Genomic DNA, 26,356 nt, shown 5'->3' with positions numbered 1-26,356 from the left:
TGCTCTCTGCACCCATCTTTTCATGTGTCCGTCACCATTCAAAAGAATGTGCTCTCTTGGTAGGCGGAGGATGGTTCTTTGTCATCTCTGTATCCCCACTGCCAAACATAATTTCTGACACAGGAATGTCACTCCATAAATATTGATTGACTGCTCGACAAGGAGATTTAGTCATGCTCTTTAGTTCGAACAGGCTGCTAGGGGAGCTAATCCCAATTTTCCAATTTAAAGATAGAAATGGTGGTGAAAATTATTCTTCATTTAAAACAGGATATGGGTTTAACCTCTGGGTTTGAATACATTTGATGCTTGAGATGGATCTGGGTTTGATAGGATAAAGAACCTCCTCAGAGCACAGAAACTTCTGAAACATGACACTCTACCAAGTTAACAAGAAAACCTTCACTCTCTGGTAGGGTGAAGGTGAAACCTTGTAGGGGAAGCAAAGTCAGGTGTGGGTAGAGACTAACCTTTATTGAGAACTTTCTAAAGGCAGGTGTTCTTAGCGTTGCCTCGTTTATCCTCACAACAGCCCTCTGAGGTTAGTCATTTGGTTCCACTTTACCAAGCCATCAACCAACATTTTAAGAAGTTTTGCAACCTCCCCAAGGTCACCTCTTCATAAGTGGGAAGGAGGGGGTTGGTCTGATTCTCGGAGTGTTGCTCAGAGCCGCTTTCCAGCCCATGTTGGCTCATGCCTATGAAATTCTAAAGTTTTCTTTTATCTGCAAAATCTACTGAGTGACTCCAAAAACTAAATATAGAACAAACTGTCAGAGGAAAGCTGCGTCCTAAAATCTCATCTATCCCTCATCCATGCAGATTTGGCAGGAGCAACTTCAAAAAGCCACCAAAGAGAAGTTGGGTGAATATCTGAAATGCTTTCCCAGGTTGGGTCTTCTCGCATGACAGCTGGTGGTGACCACTGCAGTTAATGACTCAGCTGTGGGCTGAGTCCTGCACATGGCCCTTTTGAACTAGAGCTTGAAATTTCTGTCCAGAAGCAAGTGCTTGCCAGAAAGCACTGGACAGAAAAAGCCTGTGCTCTCATCGTGGCTTGGCATGAAATAGAATGTGGGAAAACTGATAAATGGCTCTTAGCCTGGCATCTCCACCCTTTCCTAGAGCAAGCCATGCCAGAATGAGGTATTATTCCAAAGGATGCAGGTACGCATTCAGGAGGAAGGTCTCTGAGAGAAAAAAATTGGTCTGTACTCACCCCTGCCACGAGAGGGCCTAGTGGAATGGCGTGATCCCAGCTACCACAGAAAGAACATCTTCGGTATCAGGCTGAGTTGGGTGAGGAGACTCATTCTGGAGATTCAGGGTTCCCCTTGGACCCTTTGAGTCTAGCTTGGACCCTTCCCAGGTTCTTTGGGATTACAGATTACCAAGGTTAGGTTAGGTATCAAGGCTTTTTCCTAATCTGGCTAGGAAATACCTGACATGATCATCTACAGTTATTTACTGAAGACCAACTATGTTTAAAATGGTATGTTAGATATTAAATATTTACAACCATATAGGGTATTTCCCCACCCTTCAGGAAGACAACCATTTCATTGGAGAAGCAAGTAGGCAAATTAAAAATCAACATGAGATAAATAATTGACAAATAAATATTAAAGCTAGTATATATACAAATTTGGAAGGAGGAAGTCATTGTGGATTGATGCAATGGATTGGAGAAGCTTCAGGCCAGTGTTTCTCAATCCTGGGTACAGATTAGAATTACTGTGGTGTTTTAAAGAGCACTCATGCCCTGGTCCCACCTCCCAGAACTTTTGAATTAATTGGTTCATTCTGGGTAAGATCATTGGTAATTTTTTTTTTTTTTTTTTGCCACAGCAGACGGCATGTGGGATCCTAGTTCCCCGACCAGGGATTGAACTCGTGGCCCCTGCCTTGGAAGCCCAGAGTCTTATCCACTCACTGGGGATTCTCATGGAGGGCCATGGTTGCAGAACAATTCTTAGATGAGACTGTAAATTCCTTGACGTCAGGGACTATCTTGGTCACATTTGTTTGGTCATATCTACATCATCTTGAACAGTACCTTGCAATAGTAGGTGCTCAATAGATGTTGAGTTTAGCTGAAACTGGGTCTAGACCATGGCAATGGGTAGTGTTTATAGTAGGAGAAGAATATGCATAGAGGAGGGAGTCTGAGCAGATGTGCAGAGTGGGAAATATGCAAGTTGTCAGGGGCAGTGGATCAGTTAGAAGGTAGATTTGACTACGAATAGGAGGTTCTGTAGGAGAAGTGCAGCTTATTAAGAGGGAATTGTACATTGACATTCAATTGTGGAAAGATTTGAATGTCAGAATTTAAATTTTATTCCACAGTCCAGGGAAATACGCAGTGGCTTGGAATTTATCAAGACTCTAAATCATAAGTGAACAGAGTAGCAAGTAAATAGTCATTTAGCTCCTTTAAGAAACTGCAGTCACTGACCAGGTCATAGAATTTTCCAGACTGGCCACTGGCAGTTGGTTTACTCAGATCACAGAAGGTTCTCATTAAAATTCTTAGTACCTGAAATAAGGAGGTCATGACCTGGTGTTTTCGTCTGAGAGACTAGTTACTCTTATGTTAAGGATCAAAATGATTAAACATTTATTGATGAACCCACTGGCTTCTGAGACAGTTGACTGCATGGGTCAAACCACACATGTGATTCCCTCTGTAGTGACTGGGTATCACATCTAGCTGGTACTTAACAAACTTGAAAAGAACAAATGAGGCTTGTGGGGATGGAAACACATTTTTTGAGCTGGTTCTACTCTAAAAGCAATTTCATTAAGGGCTTGGTTTTTCAAAGTGTTAGTTTCGGACCTTTAGGGGAGAGGGAACTTATCCATGCTCATAGAACTCCACCAGGCTCTCCATCTGCCTTATCTTTATCACCCTTCAGAAGTTCCAACAGACCAGCAGCAGCAAAAAGGGAGAAGAAGTTTGCCAAATAATACATCATTGTTGGAAAGTTTAAATGCCCGAGTCATAGTCTAAGGAATATAGCTAACACCTCTTGTAGCACAAATCCTCAAAAGCAGCCTGTGGCCAATGTCATCAACATGACCCAGCCCATCCCAGGAGAGACATCAGGAGAGAAAAGGGCAAGGGAAGGCTCTGTGAGGGAGTGGTTCTGTGAATCTGCGCTCTAGCTAGGAGCGTGCCTTAGGAGAGCTGGGCAGTGGCAGAGCCCAGTGCATCCAAGGCAGCAGGGAGGAGAAGGAGAAGCTGAGGCAGAGAAGCCAGCTCGAGGAGGCAAACGCAGGAGCAACAGGAACACCAAGGCCAGGACTGGCTGACAGAGAGGGTCTGGGGAAGGGGTGTGGAAAGACGGCAGTGAATAGGCGAGACTCCTCACAGTGCACCAGTGCAGTGAACAAAAGGAAGCAAGTTTTCCATTCGCTCACCATTCCTCCAGTATGGCTATGCAGTCGCTTAATGCCTCCTTTGACATCAAACACTCGGGCAGGACTATTTACTTCTTCTCCCAGAGGGCTTGCTCATGAAGGGAGAGGTGTCCGTGTCCATACCTCCTGCACAAGCACAATCTCTGGCACTTAGTGGGTACTCAGTTGATGCACGGTAAGTGAAAAATAGACTGATAGACAGAAGAAACGGATGATAAGATCTTAGCTTGGAAATAAACTTGTGTTCCAGCTAAGGTCTGGTGTGAATTAAACTTTATGAAAATCTCATAGTTCATGGCTGGCACCCAAATTCTTCCTCTGCTTGCTGACTTTTCTAATAGGTACCATTCCCAGGTGTGTAGGTAGAAATTTGGGAGGGACTAGAAACATCCAATTTGTTCAGGAGGGTGGTAGATTAAAGAAAATGATAATGAGGTATAGCTGAGAAAGGAGGGAGGCAGGGATGGGAGGGATTGATTTTGAACAACTTAAGTCTTTATGAGGAAGGTGCAAATTAGATGCAAAATGAAGAGGCAAAAACTAACATTAGTTGCTTGTTCTGTGCCAGTTTCTGTGCCAGGGGCTTTCCCTGCATTATCTCATATACTCCTCACAACAATAGAGCAAGGCATGTAATGAAGCTCTGTTTAACAAATGTGGAAACTGGGGGCTCCAAGAGGTTAAGTAAATGACTGGGGGTCACAGAGCAGGCAAGGAAGGAAGCCAGGGCCCCAACAGAATCTGTCCGGCCTCAACATCCTCCATGCTGTCACTGGATGAAGGAGGGCAAGCGCTGCTGTTACTAGGAGGGCGGAATGACTAAAAGTGCTCCCCATTTTATAAATTACCACTAGGAAAGAAAGGTCAGTGGGAAGTGGGACATGGGGCTTGCAGAGATATAGAAGCAAGTCCCTAGACAACAACTTACCTGAATATTTTATCAGAAGGTTGTTCTCCCAAAACCAGGTCAAAGCCTCGCTGAAATATTGTATAAGGCCAAGGCCTGAAAGGAGAAATAGCATGCAATTAAAGTCAACCAACAAACACTCCCTGAATGTCTACTCTGTGCCAGTTACCATACCATGTTCTGGAGACCCAAAGACAAAGAGGACATAGTCCCTCAAGAATCCCACTAAAGTGAGCTTACAAGACCTGGAATGCTGGAACCCAACCAAGAACAGGATCAATGCAAAAATCACTGACCCACTAGGAAAGTGGAATTCAATAGACATGACAATTGGAACTCTGTACAGAGTAAAATTATAATAATGTCCATAAGATGTTATGGAAAAACTCAAACGAACTTTTCGGCCAACCCAATAGATTTAACAGACACTTAGCTTTGCTTCACTGAAGAAAGAGAAGCAGTATGATTTCTTGGAAAGATGAAGCCTCTGGAATCAGACAGTTCTGGGTTCCAACTCTGTTCTGTGGTTGAGCCAACTGTCTACCTTTGGGCAGATTATTTGCCTTGTTGAGTCTAATTTCATCACTTGTAAAAATAGATTTGCTAATAGCTGCTTCACAGACCACTGTGAAGATGAAGCAAACCTTTTAGGCCAAGGTCACAGTTCATGTGGGGTCCTCAACATGCCCCCTTTCCCTCAAAATGACATGAGGGTTCTGGGTCTTTGACGGGTTCCAGATGGTTTCAATCATTATAATGTCACTCATTCAATCAGAAACAACTGAAATGGTATTTTTGAATAAGACTTAAATAGGGGTCTCTCTAGTGAGCATCTGGACGTCACATGTACTTGAAAGTAACAAATCTATTCCTTTTCAATAGTATATATCTCTTCACTAACCCAGATGTCCAAACCCAAAATTATTTACTCCTTCAAGCAAGACGTATAAAGCCCAGCCTTGTGCAGGTACTAGATATTGTGCACATGGGGTGAACTGGGCCCTTGCTCTCATGAAACATACTGTCTCCAGTATAACCCAATCACACCAACCCAATAACCTAATTACTGAAGATTTTACTGTAGACATGCCTTTGGTTTTCAAGGACTACAAAAAAGGCAGGAGAATAAATCGACATAATTATTTGGGACTAAATCTAATACTAGGAATTGACCCAGTGGTGGCCAAGGAGGGTGGTGTCACCAATATAGAGTATTTGGGGAAATTTAGGGCAGTTGCCCTTGAATGACACAATGATTGCAGGACATTACTGGCGTTTAGAAGGCAGGTCTAGGAAGGCTAGAATAGGGCAGTGCTCAGAACAGCCCTGCACAACAAAAAAAGTCCCCCGTGTCCTGCAAACTTCTGAATGTCTTGCTGCACATTTATGTAGAAAAAACCTGCTTATAATTATCTGAGCCTAGATGCTAACTCCATTTACATACAAGCAACAAAGCAGCTTGTACTGTTTTAATATAAGATGAATTGTCTGGTGCATAACTACCATGTAAATTAAGAGAAGATTATACACTATTGTTTAGAAATGTTACCAAGATTTGTTCATAATTTTGGAAAGTCACATCATTGTCTACAATGCTGCTCATGATCTTTGAATCACCAATACAGCATGTCTGTTTCAGTCTAATTGCTCTTACATATATGGTGTATTGCATGTTACTTTACATATTATATTTTGGTGAATCTACATTAGATGCAAATGTCTGTCAACTTTATTATTTCTTCCACTGTAATATTGCAGAGAATTTATACATTAAAATAGTTATATCATTATAAATTATATCTTAGCATTTCTCTTTTAATTACTATTAAGACATATATATGTATTTATTTGTGTGTATTTAGATTTTATTATATATGAATTTCATTTAAGGATTATAAAAAAGGTTAAGTTTAGGGGCTTCCCTGGTGGTGCAGTGGTTGAGAGTCCGCCTGCCGATGCAGGGGACACGGGTTCGTGCCCCGGACCGGGAAGATCCCACATGCCGTGGAGCGGCTGGGCCCGTGAGCCATGGCCGCTGAGCCTGCGCGTCCGGAGCCTGTGCTCCGCAACGGGAGAGGCCACAGCAGTGAGAGGCCTGCGTACCACAAAAAAAAAAAAAAAAAAAAAAAAAAGGTTAAGTTTATTTGTCATAAAATAGGGTGTTGGGTCTGAGAGCGTTGAGAACCACCAACTTAACCCAACCAGCTAACCAATTAACTACTTGAAGGAGTTGGTAGTTCCAAGGGGAGGCCATTGGGACTCCATAAGGGAGTGGCTGGGATGAATACATTCCTTTTTTATGCTCCCTATTTATAAACACTTTATTCCTGGAATTCAATTTAGAAATACCCTGAGGCAACTAGCATTGGCTCCAAAAAGTACCTAAACACTGTACTATGAGTAACCCCTACATCAAATAAATAGCCCGTGTGTTTTTCATGTTTGTTCTGTTCTGGGGTTTGAATCTGATTTTGTTTTGCTGAACAGTGAGTGGTGGCTTGTGAGCAGCTAAAAAATATGTACTAATTCAAGAAAAAGACTAAAAATCAGGAGAAAAAAAATGTCTTGTCTGATCCTAGACACCTAGAGAGGGCAATAAAAAAAGAAAAGGGAGCTGCAACTTAATCTCTCTTTTGGGCAAAATGACATTTTATTTACTATCAGTTTAATAATTTTAAATAACACACGTTTTGCCTTCAAGTCATCTCTAGTACTCAAAATGGGTGCAGTGTGTAATTAGAGTTAATTCTTGGCGTGGCTCCTTGGTTGTTTGAAAATATATCTGAGGAACCAAATTTTAGGATGAGCGTTGATTACAGTGTGAACAATTAACTGCGTAGAATAACATAAATAAACCTGTATTCAAGCCATAGGTAGTGAATCAATAAGCCCAGAAACATTGATTAAGCAAGCACACGTTGACATGTTGCTAGGTAGTCACGTCAAAGAGACTTCCTGCTCTCGAGAGGTCTGAGTGTTAAGAAAGGCAGCTCAGATGTGTGGTCTGGACTCTGCCCTAATCACTGACAGGCAGCAGGACCCAGTGGGTAGGACGTGGGTTCTGTAGCCAGCCTGACTATTCGAATTCCAGCTTAGCTAGCAATTGCTGTGGGACCTTGGGCAAGTCCCTTAATCATTCTGTGTCCCCATTTCCTCATCTGTGAAATGAGGCTGAGGGTAATAATTTTAATCTACCTGGCAAGGTTGTTCTAAGAAGGAACTAGTTACTATGGTTAAAGTGTTCAGACCAGTGCCTGACATTCAGTAAGTGCCACGTAAGCATTTGTTAAATAAGTTAAATGTACTAGTTGCCTGAATCCAATATAAATACTATAAAAAGGAGATTCCCAAATTTCTAATGAGGAAGAGGGGTCTTCCCCTAAGGTGCAAACACAATGCAGCACTAGGTTTTAACTCAGATCGCAAATGTACCTGTGGCAGCTGGAGAGGAGGTAACGATGAGTGTGGGAAGACAACCCCCCCGCACCTCCCACTGGGGCCCACTTCACAGGGCAGGGCCGCTGCAGCACTGACATGAAATGCAGAGAGAGGGGGAAGAGCACATTGTGAAATGGCAAGGGAAGGTGGAGAGTCTGCGAACCGCTTCAGCAAAGGAGGAAAAAAGAATTGACTTATTTCCTTCCCATGAGCCAGGGATGATGTGTCAGGGAGATGGGGATTCTTATTTGATTTATTTAGCAAATATTTATGGAGGGCCTATTGTGTGTGAACTGTGATACAACAGGAGTCGGGATAAAGAGATTCTTGCTGTCGAAGGAATCTACAGTCTTTCTGAAGAAACATACATATGCCAGACAAATAGCAGAGGGTGAGTAAAAGGGAGGAGGAATGGGATTGTCGGAGATAAGCTAAGTGGTCGTGGCAGTGGCAGATCACTCACCCTGGGCACCGGGAGGGCCGGGTGTTGGCGGCGCATGGCAGCGTAGCAGAGGGGAGCTTGATGCAGGTGAGTGGAGAGGCCACAGGGGGCCACCTAGGAAAAGGCAGGGGCCAAGTGATGAAGAGCTGGACCTGAAAGTGCTGAAAATACTCGGAGCTGAGACCAACTGAAAGAGGAAGAGGCCTCTGCATTAGGGCTTTCTGGGTGTGAGTCCAAGTAAAAAAATGGAATTGGCCTCACCAAAAAGAGGCCCATCATTGAGGATATAGACCTATATCCAGGCTCAGATGGAAGCTGCCTTGGGGATGCCCGGCAACAGGGTCTAGATGCCCTTATAATTGTCCCTCTCCTCTCTTGGCTCTATGTCTCACCCTACAGGACCATTTTTTCAAAATGGCTCATGCACATGGTGGAGACTTGGCCTCCCGCAGGCTCCAGCTGATGTCTCTATAGGCTCAGACCACGGAGAGACACTACCCCTCCTCATTAGGAGAAACTAATCCGTGGAAGAACTGCTTGATCTATCTTAGATCAGATGAGGAACCTGGACCAGTCTCTGGGACCCGGGAAGTAGAGGCATCTAAGTAGCTGGAACTCCCACTTGGTTTTCAGGACTAGAGTGGGGAGGAGGAGGAATGTCAAACAAAACAATCATTTCCACCTCAGCTTCCATCTGCTTGTAGTGGCAAGAGCATGGCCTCCATCAGGAGTGGGTGGCATTACCCAGCAGACTGGGCCAATGTTAGTTTTGTGGAAAGGCCACCCATGGAGGAGCCCAAGTATGATAGTGTCAGGCCAGATGCTGGGCAGGAGATTGAACACCGCAGTTGGAAGGAAACGTCAGTCTTTTGACTCCAACTTAGGTAACGTGGTCTTGAATATTCTCTGTCCTGCTGGGGCAACCCAGTCACATGGTGGTTTAGGAAAATTAGCAGCATCAGAAGTCAGAATAGAGCTTGTTTGTTTGTTAATATCTTCAGTCTGACAAATCAACACCCTGAAGATTTTCCTCCTGTGTGGGCAGCAGATGGCCTAGATTCAGGGGCCTCACAGGCCGGCACCGGAACCATCTGGGATCCATTGCCTCGAGCAGGGACATAATCTGTGCCACAGAGGAGCCCCACTGTAATGGAAACACAGCAGCCAGCAGGACACACCTGCAAGTTGTGTATGCTCAGAGCTATTAGTAATCTCTTATTTGCCTTTTCTTTTCTGTCCCTGTCTCACACAATACCCTCAGTTTATGCAGAGTCTTCCTTAAGCACTGGCAATTTCTAAGCTTTCAGTTTCTCTCCTCAATTCTCGCTCCTCTTTCTCAAGACACATCAGCTGTCACAGTGTTGTTTCCTTTAGTTGTTGGGTTAGGCCAGAAGTTGGTTGTGGTCTTGACTTGACTTGATTTGACTGGTGGCTTGGGCATTCCCTCCACTGTGTAACCTAGACCCAACTGAGTGAGTGGAATCCTGCATGGCCAGCCTGATGGAATGATCCCTTCACACCGGCTCTCCCAGGGCAGAAAGGCACCACTTCTGCTCTGGACAAGAGTATTTTAAAATCTGCTTTTTGATTAAATGCTAGTCCCAGCTTTCCACCTAACAGTGGCACTTGGAAAGGGAATTCGGAAGTTTCTGGTCAGCATTGTCTGGTGATGGGCTTCCTTGTGGGGGACATAAGACTTATCACCTGGGGGTGAGTTGAGGAGGAAGAGATACAGATGACAGACAGATGACAGATAGATAGATAGATAGACAGATAGGTAGATAGATATAAAATAGGTGGGGGGATAGAGTGTGAGAGAGAACACATGTACGTATGTATGTATGTATGCATGTATGTATGTGCAGACACAGTTCAGTGTAGGGAGAGAATGTTTCAGCTGGAGGCAATGATGAAAAAGGCATTTCATGATGGGCTTTCGAAAACTAGGAGCTTCTTCTGAACTCATATATTCTTCCACCCATTGCTAAAGAGATCATTTTACAAATGAAAATAATTTGTCCATAGTTAAATGAAAGCACATCCTTTTAAGCTTGCTTCTGGCCACATTAGGCTAAGCTTCTGGTGGAAGCATGGTTCCAAAGTTTCCCCCCAGCTAGTCACAATACTTTGGGGTCCGGGTACAGGATGCCATATCCATATGCAATGTGAGAGCTTTTGAGCAAATGTTCCTTTTCTTAACTAGGTAAATGCATTTGCAAGGAGAGGGCAATGAAACAAAGAGAGAATAGAGTTTCATTTTTAAAAAGCTTCTGAAAAAAGGTAGTTTGAGAGATATACAGGAGAAAAGGTAAAAGGAAAACTGGTAAAAATAACTTCTCCAGCTATGCAGTTGGCTGAAACATTCCACACCTCAATTTACCCTAATGATAAAATGAGGAGATTATTATGTGCTACTGTCTTCACAATCAGCACGAGTTCTGGAGGAATAAGTACTAGAATGGCTGATCCCTAGGTAAACCTGTGGCTTTATCAGAAGTTAAATGATAAGAATAATGATGTCCAAAGTTTCTATAGGACACTTTAGGGCCCGAAGGCCTTGGCAGATGCTTTTTCTTTACCTGGATTTTTTCCCTCTCATTTACTTATTTAATTTACTGTTCGTTAATTTTGGCCTAAAAATTACTTCCCAAAATAGACCTTCCCCTTGTTATAGACGTTCCCTTGTTATAGACGTTCCCTTGTTATATATGTTATAGACGTTCCCTGCACTTTCCTTTATAGAATCTATAACTAATATGCTATATATTTAGTTAATATGTTCCCTTCATCATATATAAAGGACTCTGTCATCATCTTTGCCATATCCTCACTGTCCAGCATAGAACCATCACATAGCAGGTACTCAGGAAAGAACTAGACCACACTGCAAATGAGGTTGAGGGCTGGACAGATCTGGATTTGAGTCCTGGGTGAGGCAGTCCATTGCCTGGTAAGTCCCTCAATTTCTTTCAGTGTCTTCATCTATAAAATGTGGTTAAAATAGTACCTAGAGTTAAGCAAGCAGGTATATACTTTACACAGTGCCTGCCACACAGAACAAACTCAGCAAATATTAGTTATTGTCCATTATAATTAACATTCCCATTTGGTAAATAGAAATGCATTTCTAACTTTACATTTTAAAACTAAATCGTGATGACAGGCTGTATTTTACAAACTTGTGTTATCTTTAAGCATGTAAATCTCATGTAGAGAAAAATTAAATATTGGTGTGATTTTATTCATTATTTACTGTCTATTAATAGGTAAACAAATTCATTTAGAAGTTTTTATGCAGAAAAGTAACATATTTGTCAGTAACTAGCAAAGCAGCCAGGAATGTGACTATGGAGCCAGACTCAGTAGGTTTAAAACCTGGCTCTGCCACTTACTAACCCCGTGTCCTTGGTTAAGGTCATTAATTCTGCCATCAGACTATCCTATCCATTTCCTCCTTTTGCTCCAGTCATGCCAACACCACCCTGCCCCCATCTACCCTCCACAGTTCAGAGCGTGGCTCACTTCATAATTTTTGGTGACTTCAGTAGCCACTAAGATGATCCTTTCAATTCTCAAACCACTCATTTCCTTGACTTTTCTCCTCAAATGATTCTGTCCCTACCCTCACTCCCATGCTCATAGACTAGATTACCAATATCTGCAACCCTTTCTTGGCCACAGTTTCAAGAATCCCAATATCTGACTGTCACCTCCTACCCTCCCAGTTCATTCCTCCTAAAGCCACAGAATATTTTCTATCCACCTGAGCCTTAAAATCCATTCGTCCAACCACCATTTTATCGACCCTCACCCACCTCACGCACCTGCTTCCCTCTTTACTCAAATTAAATTCTGTGATCCATTATTGTAATCACCCTTCCATGTAACCTCAACTCCCCTGCCTTTCATTGCTTCATCATACTTGTCTGAAACACTCTGACACTGGTTAAACTCAATGACCCCGTGGCTCCATTTCTGTGTTTGCACACATGAATGCTATTGGCAACCACACGGATTGGTCTCCCTTTAAATCCGACACCACTGACCTCAAGTGGGCTCTGCATACTGCCTACCTATCAGACTACCTTTTCCTTGTCTGTTGTCTCTCCCACTCTCAAGATCATCATCTCATAGCTTCTTCTTTCTCACACCTCCAACACCTCCTCCCCCATCCTTGCCCTCAGCTAATGATCTGCTTCCTACATAATTGAGAAAACAGAGGCAGTCAGATTAAAAGCTGTCCTCACAATAGCCATCCTCCTACCTGCTCCTGTGCCCAGTACTTGGCCCTCCTTCCAGTAATTAGGCAAGAACAGTTTGTGCTCCTGTCTGGAATACGTCCATTCTAACTCACACTTTGACAACTACAGGCAATGGGATATAAGGAGAGGAGCCCTAGATGGAAGTTACAAGTTCAAATCCCCTTCTGCTATTATGACCTCAAACAAGTAAGACTGCCCGAGAGCCTCTGTTTCTCCATATGCAGAATGGGAATCATGAGCTACAGCATACTCCACACAAACTTTATACTGCTGAACAAAGTATGTGTAAATAAATTTTAGATACTTCATATCTTTGATTTTTCATTTTTTTAATCAACTTTATTTTTGCAGTTTTGCTCTGTTTTGTGTATGTGTGCTTGTGTGTGCTTAACATGTTATCTCATTTAAAGACAGAAAGTGAAAAACTAACACAGTCCCTGTCTCTCTGTGGCTCAGTTTTCTCACCTATAAAATGGGATAATAGTACCCACCTCATCAACTACACAGGATTAAATGATCTAATATCTGCAAAAACTAATAACTTTGGATATAGTAAGTCCTGAATAAATTTGGTTGTCATTACACACATATTATTTGGAATGCTGGTTCTAAATCTTGAAAAGGGTTTTGCTCAAAGAAATTTTAGAAGTATATAAAATGATCCTGAAAATGGCAGTAATAAACAAATGTTGTAACTTTTCCCCCCAAGTTTGGAATTCAGGGATACAACCTTGGCCCCCCAAAGTGGCAATGAAGACAAATACACACATTATGATGGTTAATTTTATGTGTCAACTTGACTGGGCCACAGGGTCAGTCTAGATATTTGGTCAAACATTATTCTGGGTAAGTCTATGAGGGCGTTTGAATGAGATTAAGATTTAAATTGGTAGACTGAGTAAAGCAGATTGCCCTCCCTAACGTGGGTGGGTCACATTCAATCAGTTGAAGACCTGAATAGAATAGGATGGCTCACCCTCCCCTGAATAAGAGAGAATTCTTCCTGCCTGATGGTCTTCCAACTGAGACATCCACTTTTTCTGCCTTTGGACTCAAACTTAAACACTGGCTTTTCTTGGGTCTTGAGCCTGCCGGCCTTCAAACTGCAGCTATATCATCAATTCTCCTGGGTCTCAGGCCTCTGGACTCATACCCAGCTACACAACTGGGTCTCCTGGGTCTCCTGCTTGCTGACTGCAGATTTTGGGACTTGTCAGCTTCCATAATTGCATGAGTCAGTTCCTTAAAATACATCTTTCTTCATATTCTACATCCTGTTGGTTTTGTTTCTCTGTAGAATGCTAATACACTGACATACACACATAATACATACAAATACAGAATCCACACTTAACCTTTTTGTCAACACGAAGCATGTCAGAGAATGAGAGCAGTGAGGAAACATAGGCATGGACCCAATTTAGGAAGGACACATTGTTACCTTGATCCCTGTCACCTGTCTTATGGGCAGAAAGGATAAGTGCCTGCTTCAGTAGACTCAAGGGGCATCCTAGAGGGCAGAGTCCATCTGTCCTCAGATGGGAAAGCTGGCCCAGGAACTTGCAGTTTCCCTATATATTCTGGGATCAAGGATTATATAAAGCAGAAGGAAGAAATCTTGAGTGAGTCAGAAAAAGCTGGAAAGAGTAGCTGCCATTCACTGACCATTGACCATGTGCCAGGCAGTCACATGCTCAGTGCCACACACACACTGGCACACCCTTTCACTACCACCTGGAGAGCCACACAACTGTACAGTTATTATCCTCAGGTTGCAAAGGTAAACAAAGGTTCAGCATGGTTAAGTCAGTTGTCTAAGGTCACTCAACCAGCAAGAGCACTGGTGAGTATTATCATGGATCACAGAGCCCATACTTTGCCCTACACCTTGCCTCCCTACACCTTGTATTAAAGTCACCTGTTTATCTGTCTTCCTCTTTAAATGTCCTTGCACTGACATAGCTACTGAATCTACTTTATCCCTGCATCTCTCGTAAGTGCTATCTAGCAGAATGGTTCTCAAAGGTTGGGGTACATTAGATTCACACCACACGTGGGCACAATAGTTCTCAAACTTTAGTTGCTCTCATCCACCTATCTAGGATGCGGCCAAGCATCAGTATTTTTTAAGTTAGGCAGCTGATTCTAAAGCTCACAATATGTTGAGAATTGCCGACCTAACATATGTCCACTCACACCCTCAGGCAGTCTTTACGGATGAGTTCGGTCTTCTATACAATATGATTGCCATAAAAATGGAAATTACAATCTAGCCTAAGGATTCACTGGAACCCATTTTTTAAATTTCTGAATAATAATGAAGGACGAAGCATATTGAGTTCCCTTCTGTCCCCTTTATTGATGAATTAAGATATCCCAAATTTCATTATAATTATATAAGATGTGCATTTTTTTTATTGTCAGTCATTTTGACTTTAGTGGATCATTTTCATTAAAACAGTATTATACAGAATTGAGATTTTCATGTTTATAAATGCATCCACAGGTACAGATGTACCCCCATACATACATACATATATACATATGAGTGTCTGTGTACATGCCACACACACACACACACACTCATTCACAAACTCACACACATTGCCATAGCTACTGCAACATTTCCTTTGGGGGCTGGGGGAGGGGTGGGCAGGTGGCTGGTAGGACTCACAATTACTCTCTGCCACCTCTCTTAACCCCATGGCAGCTGCTGTGGACACTGAAAGCAGTTCTGCAGAATAGCCACTGACAGCAGGGTCCCTTGCAGACAGACACCTCTGTGCCTTTAGTAGTTCATGTAAATCACCCCAGAAAAGCCTCACTGTGGCTCAGATTTTGTGGGTGGGCTCTGGAGTCAGATCTCCCTTTGAGTCCAAGGTCTGGATTTGAGTTCCTTGCCAGCTGTGTGAAACTGACCAGATATTTAACCTTTCCAAGTCTGTCTTTTCCTGTGAAATGGTGATAATAATAACTGCCTGTTACTTACAGGATGACAGAAGAATAAATGAATGAATAAATACAGTTCCAGGACAATGATTGACATACAGTTGTTACTTTCTAAATGTAAGTTTCCTTCCCCCATTTTTCTCTGGACTCTGCATCTAAAGGCTCAGTTGATTTTCACCCAGGGCTAGTGCAGCCAGGGTCTCAAGTTCAATCCTCCTGAAAGCTTGTTAGTCTCACTCACTCCTGTCCATGGGCAAAGCCTGTACCAGGTATCCCTGGACACCCATCTTTGCTCACAAATGAACAGGATGCAAGCTTAGTGACGGATCTGTGCAAATCCATCCCTGCACAAGAAAAACAGCTCAACACCTATTCACTGCTGAGTGTGCCCTCCCCGTAAAAGGAGGGTGCAAACCTGGGACTCCCTCCTCCCCCAAAGACGCACCCCTTCAATTCCAGCGAGAAGGTAGGAGAGTGCACAGCACTAACACAAGAGGAGAGTGACAGATGAAAGGCAGAGGATGTGCAGGAGAAGAGACAGCTTCCTCCATTTCTATGATTTTATGTGAGGGGAAATTGACAATGTAAATAAACCAGGGAACCAGGAGAGAATCACAATATCCACCAAGGACTTGTATTTAGTATGAGTGCTTTTACCCTTTCCCCAAAGTCCTTTCCTATCTACTAAGTTGTTTCCATTCAACATGTTATTTAGCAAGTTCACTATTAATTCAATCCCTCATTCATTTATTTATTTACTTGAAAAATATTATTGCGCTGCTAAACACTGTCAAGGGACACAGAAATGATTAATACACATTCTCTGCCATCAAGGACTTCATTAAAGTAGTGAGTCATTCCTCAAGCAGTTATCCTGCACCTCTGATGAGCCAGATGCAATGGAGAGTGCTGGGACACAGGGACGAAAGGCAGGTCCCTGTCTGGGATCATGGCCTAATGGCATAAGAATGATAAGTAAACAATTCGTGGCATTTGCTTTGTCAGTTTTTATGATAAAGCAAGTAAGAACCATTATTTATTGTACCTTTACTAGTAGTCAATGAGTCAAGTGTTTTACATTTATTATTTTACTTAGTTCTCATAAAAACCCTGAGGCGTAGGCATTATAGTATTCCCATTTGACAGATGGGGAGAGTGAGGCTTAGGAAAGTTAAATAACACTTGGCAGAGTCCAAGCTCCAGCCTAGCGCTCTCAGACGCCAAAGCCCTTGCCACGACCTCAGTGAGTATCATCCTCCCTGGTGCTGCAGAGGACAAAGAAGAGTCGCTGAGCTGCACTGGCTGGAAGGGTTAATGGGATGAGGACACATCTGAACTCCAAGGCAGAGATGAGGAGGTAGGATGGAAAAGGCTGAGTTTTAACTGTGAGCATCTGGCGAGATGTGGAGTAGGTAGCTAGACAAGCAGGGCTGGTATTTTAAAAAGAGGGAAGTACACAGGGAGAATGGGAATGAAAACAGAGGCGTGGGAGGAGGAGAGATAGTAATAACAGGACGATTGATCAATCATTTACTATCCCTGTTTACCTCTATTTCACAGATAAGATCACTGAAGCTCAGAGAGGTTACATTGCCCAAAATGACACAGAAGATAGATGAAGTATGATCACTCATTCATTCATTCATTCATCCATTTATTCAGCACATAGGTACTCAGCAGCCGGGACGGGCCAAGTTCTGTGTTCTGGGGATACAGAGGTGAACAAAAGTGAAGATGGATCTGCGTCATGCGTTCACACTAATGAATATACAATCATTAGTGATGTGAGTGCTCCGAAGAAAGGAGTGTGGTCCTTGGGTGTTTATGGTCAAGGACAGCCTGTCTGAGAAGGTGAGGGTTAAGCCCTGGGTGAGGCGATCTTTACATACAAACCTGATCCTGTCATTCTCCTCCTTTAAATTCCTGTCCTGCCCTCAAAGCTCCCCTGCATGACCTGATCCCTGCCTACCTCAGCAACTTCATGCACAGCCTCTCTCCCTGCTTGCTGTGCCAGAGTCATGAGCCTGACAGTTCCTACAGGGGGCCAGGGCTTTTTTCTTCCCCAGGACCAACCAGGATATGCTAGCCCTACAAAGCCTTACTCCTCATTCTGATCTGGCTGGTGCTTTCGCATCTCTTAGTTTCAACTGAAACACAGCTTCAGAGACCTCAGATTTTAAGTTACCCATCTCCTCCCCTCACTTTAGTCATACTTGGTTAACCCTTTCTTTTCCTTCCCTGGACTTTTCACAACATGTAAGTACTTTGTGATGTGTTTGTTTTCTTGTTTGTTCTAGTGCCTTCCTCATTAGAGTGTTTACCCCTTGAGGGCAGGAGCCCTGTGAGTCTTTTCCTCATGGTATCTGCAACTCTTAGCAGAACCCAACACACAGTAAACCCTCAAGAAAAAAAACTTTAAGGAATGATTTTGGTAATTATAAATAAGCAAGCATGGTGGGGGGGCGTGTGTCTGTGTGTGGAAGAGAGGAATAGAAAGAGAGATTGCCAAGCTGAGTTTAAAGTTTCAAGGTAATAATTCTGACACTAGCATCAAGTCTTCATGAAGAAATTAACTGACAATAAAAGCAAAGATAAACTATGTTGATATTTTCCTTATGAAATTTAGGTAGTGAAAGTAAATGAGAAAAATCATAGGGAGAGATAATAGAGTCAAGGGATCATTTCACATTTGAATAAGGGATAGAAGGTGTCTGGGTATAATAGTATATGCAAGAAATAGTGATCTCGGGAGCAAGGCTGTCTAGAAAGTAAGAAGAGCTGGAATGACGAATTAAGGTGGGGAATTTAGCTTTGGCACTGAGAAGAACACATCCATTTCAAAGACAGGAGTGAGAAAGGGTAAAGATGAGGAGAGACTGAAAGTAAGATGGAAGGAAGGAAAGGGAGTCTGTGTCACACGGCTTAAGTTAGGGCTGAGGTTATGGGCTGAGGGCCAGGGGTCAGGACAGGACTGGGTACTTGAGGAGAGTGAAAAGGTTTCTGGCCCATGACAAGAGATGGGAAGGAAGATTGTGATGCTGCTGTGAGTCCCTGGTTGGAATTACAGAAAGAATACCCATGAGCAGGTTTCTACGGGATTCTCCCTAGCTCTAGGAAGCCCCAGAGCAGCAGAGAAGCAAATGGAAAGCTCTTATAAAGGTTGGAAGGGGCCAGGGAGAAGTGGCAGAAAATAAAAAGGACAAGGATTTGGGGGTGACTAAGAATGTATTTTTATAAATGGCTTTGCATGGCATCCAGGCTGGCTGGAGCCAGGCAAGAGACAATGGATTTGATGGATTTTGAAAAATGAAGTCAAAGAGTGGGGCAAAGAGTGGGGAGGCTGCAGTGGGGCAAGGAGAAGCTGGGAGGCTGTGGCGAACTTCAGAGCTCAAAAGCTTCATGCCTGGATGCTTTTCAAATATAATGCCATCAAGGAGTGGCCTTGCTGGTAATCCCCTAACGTAGAGAAGAATTAGAAGAAACTGAGACGTCTGTTATAAGGACATACATGTTTCTTTGTTCATGCAGTCAGCCAACAATTACTAAGGGTTTACTAGGTGTCAAATACCACACTCATCATTGGGGAAATAAAGTCAAGTAAGACACAGCCCTTTTCCAAAAGGACCCATGGCCTAATGAAAGAACCAGATAAATCAATGGATTATTATCATACTTGGTGGTATGGGTGGAATTGTGTCCCCCACAAAAGTTATGTTAAAGCCCTAAGCCTCAGTTCTTCAAAATGTGACCTTATTTGGAAACGGGTCCTTGCAGATGTAATTAGTTAACATGAGGTCATACTGGAGTAAAGTGGGTCCCTACTCCATTAAGACGGATGTTTTTATAAGAAGGTGACCCGGTGAAGACACAGACACACAGAGAGGACACCATGTAAAGAGAGAGGCAGGGACTGGAGTGATGCAGTTGCACGTCAAGGAACATCTGTGGCTACTAGAAGCTGGAAGAGGCAAGCAAGGGATCTTCAGAGGAAGCATGACCCTGCCAACACCTTGATTTCAGACTTCTGGCCTCCACAACTATGAGACAATACATTTCTGCTGCTTTGAGCCACCCAGTTTGGGGCATTTTATATGGCGGCCCTAGGAAACACACACACTTCTCTCAGTAAAATATACTCAACGGAGAGATATTTGGGGTGTTATGGATCCACAGGGGAAAGGTATCCATACCTGGGGCCCAAAGAATGATTTGCAGAGAAGGTGGAAGAAACCCAGTTTTGAAGGATCAATATGAATTGATTTGACAAAAATGTGGGGAAATGCAGTCCACAGGGAGACAAAGTCCTGCCTTCTGTCACAGAGATTAGCACAGCAGGTGGATCTCTTCCCCCAGAGCCCAGCAGCCAGGAGACAAGCACTGGAGATGAGGCCAGAGGTCAGGGCAGAACAGAGCCTGATAGGGAAGAATTTGAAATTTTATCCTGAAAGGTAACGGAGCGCTGCTGAAGGAATTTAAGCAGGAGAGGCAGGAAGAGTGGTTAGCAGGCTCAGGGAGTAATCCCCATGAGAAAGGAGAAGGGCCAGAATGAAGGCAGCAGTCAGAGGAGAGGGGACAGTTCTAAGTGAGGTTAAGAAAACAGAAATTAACAGGACACACAGAGTGAGTGGGTGTGAGGATGAGGAAGAGAGAGGAAGTGAGAATGAAACCCAGATTTCCAGCTTCAGCAGCCAGGAGGTGGCAGCTCCATTCACTGTGCTGGGGCATCTAAAAGAGGAAAAAGTTTAAATTAAGAGTTCAGTTTGAGATACACTGACTTTGAATTGTTCAAGCTGGGTAGGAATGAGGTCCTGAGAGGCAAAAAGGTGAAGATCCGTCCTGTTTTGCTGTGCCAAATAAAAAGAGTCTTGAGAAGTAGGAAGTTAGGAGGTAACTGGAAGGTCAGGTTAGCAGAAGGATGGAAGTGGCCTGAGTGCACAGAATTCAATTTCAGTTGAACCTTGAACAGCGTGGGTGTTAGGGATGCTGACACTGCCCCCGCTCCAGGCCCTCTGTATCTGTGGCTCCTCCATAAGCTGCATCGTATAGTACCGTGGTACCTACTGTCGAAAAAAATTGGGGTATAAATGGGCCTCCCTGGTGGCGCAGTGGTTGAGAGTCCGCCTGCTGATGCAGGGGATACGGGTTCGTGCCCCGGTCTGGGAGGATCCCATATGCCGCGGAGCGGCTGGGCCCGTGAGCCATGGCCGCTGAGCCTGCGCATCCAGAGCCTGTGCTCCGCAACGGGAGAGGCCACAACAGTGAGAGGCCCGCGTACCGCAAAAAAAAAAAAAAAAAAAAAAAAAAAAAAAAAATTGGGGTATAAATGGACTTGCACAGTTCAAACCTATGTTGTTCAAGAGTCCACTGTATAAAAGGACTTATAGTGCCCCAAAGAAGTGTGAGGCAGTCTCTGCAAATTTCCTTCTCCAGGGGACTGGCCAATGCACAGAAAAGTCCTGTAAGTTACGTAGGGTTGGTTATTAATTGATTTCTGTGAGGAAGAAATAAAAGGAAGACAGAAAACAAGATTCCAAAACCTTGGCTTTATCAACTGCACCTACTCTGGGAAGTAACGAAGGCCACGCAAACCTCAGGGTGAATACTTGAACGATCCCACTCAGTGATTGTTGACCAGCCTGCACCTAGCACAACAATTGTTCTCAACCTTCAGTGTGCATCAGAACCCCCTGGCGGGCTCACCAAAATGCAAACTGCTGGACCGCACCTCAGAGTTTCCGATTCAGTAGGGTGGGCTGTCTGGGGTGGGCTGGAGAATGCACATTTCTAACAAGTTCACAGGTGATACTGACGCTGCTGGTCTGGGAATCACATTTTGAAACCTTGTACTAGTGGTATGAACCCTCACTGGGCATCAAAATCACCTGGGAGCTTTTAAACTATACTGAGGCCAGGTTCAACCCCCTGAGATGTCTGATTTCATGGGTTTGATATGGGGCATGGCCAATGGTAGTGTTTTAATGGACTCAACAAGATTCTAACGTGCAGCCTGGGTAAGAGAACAATAGTCTTGCTTTTTTCCTGACACAGAGATAGACACCCAGGCACACAGAGGTAGAAGACCTGGCCCAGGTCATAGGAGTTCATAGTCCAGAGGGAGAAGCATATACATGCACATTTTTATGTAATGTAAGAGAAGTGAGTAATGGGGGTTCAGAAAAGTACAATGCGAAGCTGAGGGGTAGAAGGGGAAAGCCACAGGGTTGATGATGGAGGTGGGACTTGGAAAGGGAGACTGGAAAAGAGAAGAGGTTTGACTTTCCAGGTAGGCCACTGGGGAGGCGGAGGGCAGTGGTGATGCTGCAGTGGATGAAGTTGGATGGTGACTGAGGGGGTGTTCCAGTGCAGGAAGGGGAGAGCGCCTAAGAATGTGGTTTGTCTGGATAATGCAAGTGGTTCATGGGGCAGATGCACAAGGGCCACGGAAGTTAAAGCCTGGGATGAGGCTTTTTTTTTTTTTTTTGCGGTATGCAGGCCTCTCACTGTTGTGGCCTCTCCCGTTGCGGAGCACAGGCTCCGGACGCGCAAGCTCAGCGGCCATGGCTCACGGGCCCAGCCGCTCCGCGGCATGTGGGATCTTCCCGGACCGGGGCACGAACCCATGTCCCCTGCATCGGCAGGCGGACTCTCAACCACTGCGCCACGAGGCAAGCCCTGGGATGAGGCTTTAACTGGGCTGGGCTGGTAGGCGGCAGGTCAGGAAGCGGCACGTGTGCCAGGCTGAGGCTCTGGGTCGTCCAGGGTCATGGGGAGCATCTGAAGAACTCCCTGCAGTGGCCCTGGCTTTCTCACTGGGCTCCCTTGCTGGGCTCATAGTTACGGCCTCCCACTGAAAATCGTGACAACTCCTCAAATTTTCTTGTTATTTTCCATGTAAAAGACAGATAGGAAAAAGCAATTCAGCTCCTCAGCCTTGTTAGACTCGCAGTAGATTTCGATCCCCTTTACTTACTTATGGACCTATTTTTCCCAAGTGTTCTTTTTCCCTGGTATATTTGTAAACACCATTTTTATTCCTCTTAATCCTTTTGGCAGCATTAACTCATTCTGTACTCACTGCACTTATCCTTCCTAAGAAAAATGTTCATAGACATGGTTCAAATTCAGATTTTTTTTTTCTTTGCTGTTCTCTCTCAAAACTTTTTCTGATTTGGGGTTTGAGGATGTCTTCTCTCACAGACCAGGTTTGCTGAAGGCAGCTCACTCATCAGCTCAAGACATGTTCTCTGCCTTTTGCACCTCAGTGCCCTTGTGCTGCACACATGGGCCTCTTTCTCTCTCTCTCAAAGCCTTCAAAGTATTCACACTGACCTTGGCCTTGGGCATAGTGGTCAAGCAGCCTCAGGCCTCTGGACTCGCAAAAGGTTTCAGATCCCCATGGCTGTCCCTCCTGCCTCTCCCACCAGCCTCAAATGCACTACTACAAATGACAGCTGCTGGGCCTGCCACTCTCGGATTGTGCTGCTGTAGAATGTTCCAGCTGGAACCTAATCCATATTGTCAAACCCACTGCAAGTGGAGACTTCAGGAAGTCTAGTGATTGTAAGGGCCCAGTCAGAGGCCAGATATGGAAAGACAGCAGCAGAGGCTGTCCTCCTTACTCATTGATACCGTGAAAGCTCTGCTGTTTCTTGGCTCTTTTAGCATTCTCCAAGATGGGGTCTTTATTCTCCCTCCACACTGCTGGCCCAGGTGCCAGGAACAAAGGCCAGGCTCAGTGATTGCTCCGTGCAGGCAGCAAGGAGAAAGGAGTGCTCGAAAGTGCCCTTCTGCAGTGTTTGGCTTTTGATTTCCTCTCCCTCCAATTTAAGTGATGGGGGATGGTCAACATTGCTCTGGGGAGAAGGAAATGGGAGGACTTCACCTCCATTAAAACCATCCAGAAATGAAAATCATTGCCTGGTAGGTGGTGAGGTCACCATCACACTGAAGACCAAGAGGCCAGATCCTTTGGGAAATGTTGTCGTGATGATTACAGCCTCCAGGGAAAGGCTGGACTTGAGGAGATCATAAACTCATAGGACTTTGAGACCACATCCCTCACTGCAAAGCCACTACCATACCATGCATCCACTGAGCCATTGTGAGCCTCAGCTCCCAAATTTCAGAGATTTCAGAGGATTTTGAGATGGTGTTAAGCATTCAACATTTTTCTTATTTGAATTAAAATCTGCTTCCTTCTCATCTGTACCTGTTAGTCTTGGGTCTGCCTTTCTGGGGCAAAACAGCACCAGCCTAACTTTCTTGCTGCAGCTGTCACCATGTCCTCCCTTCGCTTCTCCTGCCCTGGACTGAACACCTCCGGGCGCTTTACCCAGCCTACCAACTGGCTGACCAGCCTCTGGTCACTCTCATCTGACACTGTTCAGGCTGTCACTGAGCTGCCTAGACCTAAACCTTGAAATCTATGATTGACCAAACCAGGGTACCATAGAGCAGGATTCACACATGCCTCCACCCACCCCGAACACTTGCCTGGACAGCCTGATCGCACTGACTGTGCAAAACCACCTTGACATGGCGCAGGTAAGAGCTCTCACTCCCCATGAGTTTGGCACCTGGGGCAGATGCCGATGAGGACACCCACATTCTCACTACTATGCCACTGCTGTTGAGGATGCTCTGGGGCACCACCCATATGCTTCTTCCTTCAGGACCCAGGCACTCATGCCCTAGGCATGCGAGTGTGGCTGCAGATGGACCTCAGCTGAGACCCTCTCTGGGAAGCTGCTTTGCCTAATGCAGGCCTCCCTCTTCAGGGCAGCCCACATCCAGTGACCGGTCCGTGTGGAGGGGGCAAAGCCCCGATCCCCTTGCCTCAATTTGGGACACCTCTGAAGGGCTGTCCCAGCTCCAGAGTTCCCCTGGGATGGGCCAAGGCCTCCGTTGTCACTGCCAGGCAGATGACCTTCTCCCTCTGCCCAATCCGCTTCTCTCATTGCCTCCGAGTTGCTGCTCCAGAGGAGAACTCCCCCAGCGTGCAAATCCTGCCCCGGAGTCTGCATGGGGGAAAGCTGACCTGCTACAGGCTGCACACCCCTCCCCTCCACCCGGGTCTCAAGTGCAGCTTTCAGGCACTGGTGAGAAAGGACCTCTGTGCCCTCGCCTTCTGTAAGGTCTCATCTTCTGCCTCAAGTCTAGGGACTTTGGTGCTCTGAACACCTGTCCAGCCGAGAGAAATCACCTGCTCTGTGTGCACAACAGGCCCTCTCTCAATTTCCCCTCTGAGGGGGAAAACAAGGCCTAGATAGCATGAAAAGTGACTTTTCCTGGGGCAAGGACATCTCAGAAAGCAAGACCCAGAGCCCCGCTCCATCAGCCTGCAGAATCCTGTCCGCTTTCCCCACTGTTCTGCAGCGCCGCTCCACCCCGGGCTGCCTGCTGGCCCTGCTTCCTCACGCTTCTCTCCTCACACCCGTCCTCATTTCCCCCGCTCCCAGTTCTCAAGATCACCGCAGCCTCTCGCGTCTGCTGTGTGTTCCTGCTCTTGACCGTCACACACCCCTGATACACTTTGGCAGTTATAAAGGAACTGTAGCTGATCTACCAAGGAGTCTGGCCTGGATGGAGAGGAGGAGAAGGCCCGTAGGCCATTAGGATGGCAGGATCCTGCTTTCATTACTGCCCTGTGCTGCTTGTTGATACCCGGCAGCTCCCTGGGACCAACCCAAAGCCAAGGAAGCAGCTTGTGAGCATTGATTTCTTCCGTGCACCTCATTCCTCTGCCCAAAGTTCCAGGTGCCAAGAAACCCTCTATCTGGACAGGTACTGACCACTCATCCACCCACCTGTCCTGTTGGGGTACAGTATACAACCCCTGCCCTCCATGAGCTCGGCTAATTTACTTCCATACTGCTATCTTGAGACCTAGCGATTTTATTGCCACCCTCTCTCCAACACACACACACACACACACACACACACACACACACACACACACACAGGGGTTTTTTTTTTTTTTTTCTTTCCATGTAGGTCATCTTCTGAATAAAAGAGGATCTACCATGCCTGAGGGAGACAACATTTTCTGTTCTCACCGCAGAGGTGGACCACCCAACACTCACCTGGCATCCCTGATACACTCAGCCCGTGAGCAGAGAGTATTGGATGGCAAATTCCAGAGGCAGCAGTGGAGATCTGGTTCCCAACACTGCCTCTGAAGCTGATGCTCAAACTTGCCCTTTTGTCCCTAGAAGGATTGTCTTCCCTTATACACGGCTTCCAGCTTATTTCATTTTCCCAGACTCATCTCCCACCCATTTGTCTTCACAATGTCTGCACTCTCCATAGACAGAATAACCAGGAAGACAGAACAGTTGCTAGGTACAAAGAAGAAATAAAGACGATGCCGAACCACAGGAAAGGTGTTGTGATCACTTCATAAGAGTGAACACGAATTCACTACTTTAAAAATGTGGTAGAATGATAAACAATATTAACACCCAGACAAAGGCAACCATGGCCACTTTGAGAGTTCAAACCATGTGTATCATGCCTGACTCAGGGACATTTCTATGTGTGCAGTGTATGGTGGCGGGGAGGAAGAGGGTAGCTGGGGGTAACACCTTAAAGGTGCAGAGATACCTGAAGAGATTCCCCAGGTGTTTGAGGTTAGAGTGAAGTAAAAATAGTTTGGAAGTGGGGAGAAGGCAATAGTTCAAAATGCCTATTTTCTAGCCACTTCCATGTCCACTAAGCTACCAGGACAGACCCATTATTTGTTGTGTCACTCAGTATAGTCTCATGGTTAAGCACGTGAATTCAGGAGCCAGACCACCCGAGTTCAAAACGGGCTTGCCACTTATTAGCTGGGTGACCTTGAAAAAACCACTTTACTCTGATCTAATTTCCTCATATGTAAAACGATAGTAACTATATTCCCCCTACAAGAGACTAATGATAAAATAGTACCCACCTCAC

The 26,356-nt window shown here is 44.9% G+C and overlaps 1 protein-coding gene across 2 annotated transcripts in view; it reads right to left on the bottom strand.

Annotated features, from left to right (window-relative positions):
* ASTN1 (astrotactin 1) overlaps positions 1 to 26,356 on the bottom strand; it is a gene marked incomplete at both ends in the record, with an annotated part of 333,141 nt that overhangs the window by 100,483 nt on the left and 206,302 nt on the right. For both annotated transcript variants that reach the window (XM_079698361.1, XM_079698362.1), the window contains one exon: positions 4,349 to 4,423. In XM_079698361.1, the coding sequence (XP_079554487.1) occupies positions 4,349 to 4,423 (75 nt within the window). The remainder of the gene's footprint in view (positions 1 to 4,348; positions 4,424 to 26,356) is intronic.

Source organism: Hyperoodon ampullatus (assembly GCF_949752795.1).
Source record: "Hyperoodon ampullatus genome assembly, chromosome: 2".
Lineage (NCBI taxonomy): Eukaryota > Metazoa > Chordata > Mammalia > Artiodactyla > Ziphiidae > Hyperoodon > Hyperoodon ampullatus.
The sequence above is the reverse complement of the archived record's forward strand: the minus strand, read 5'-3'. Positions and strand labels throughout refer to the sequence as shown.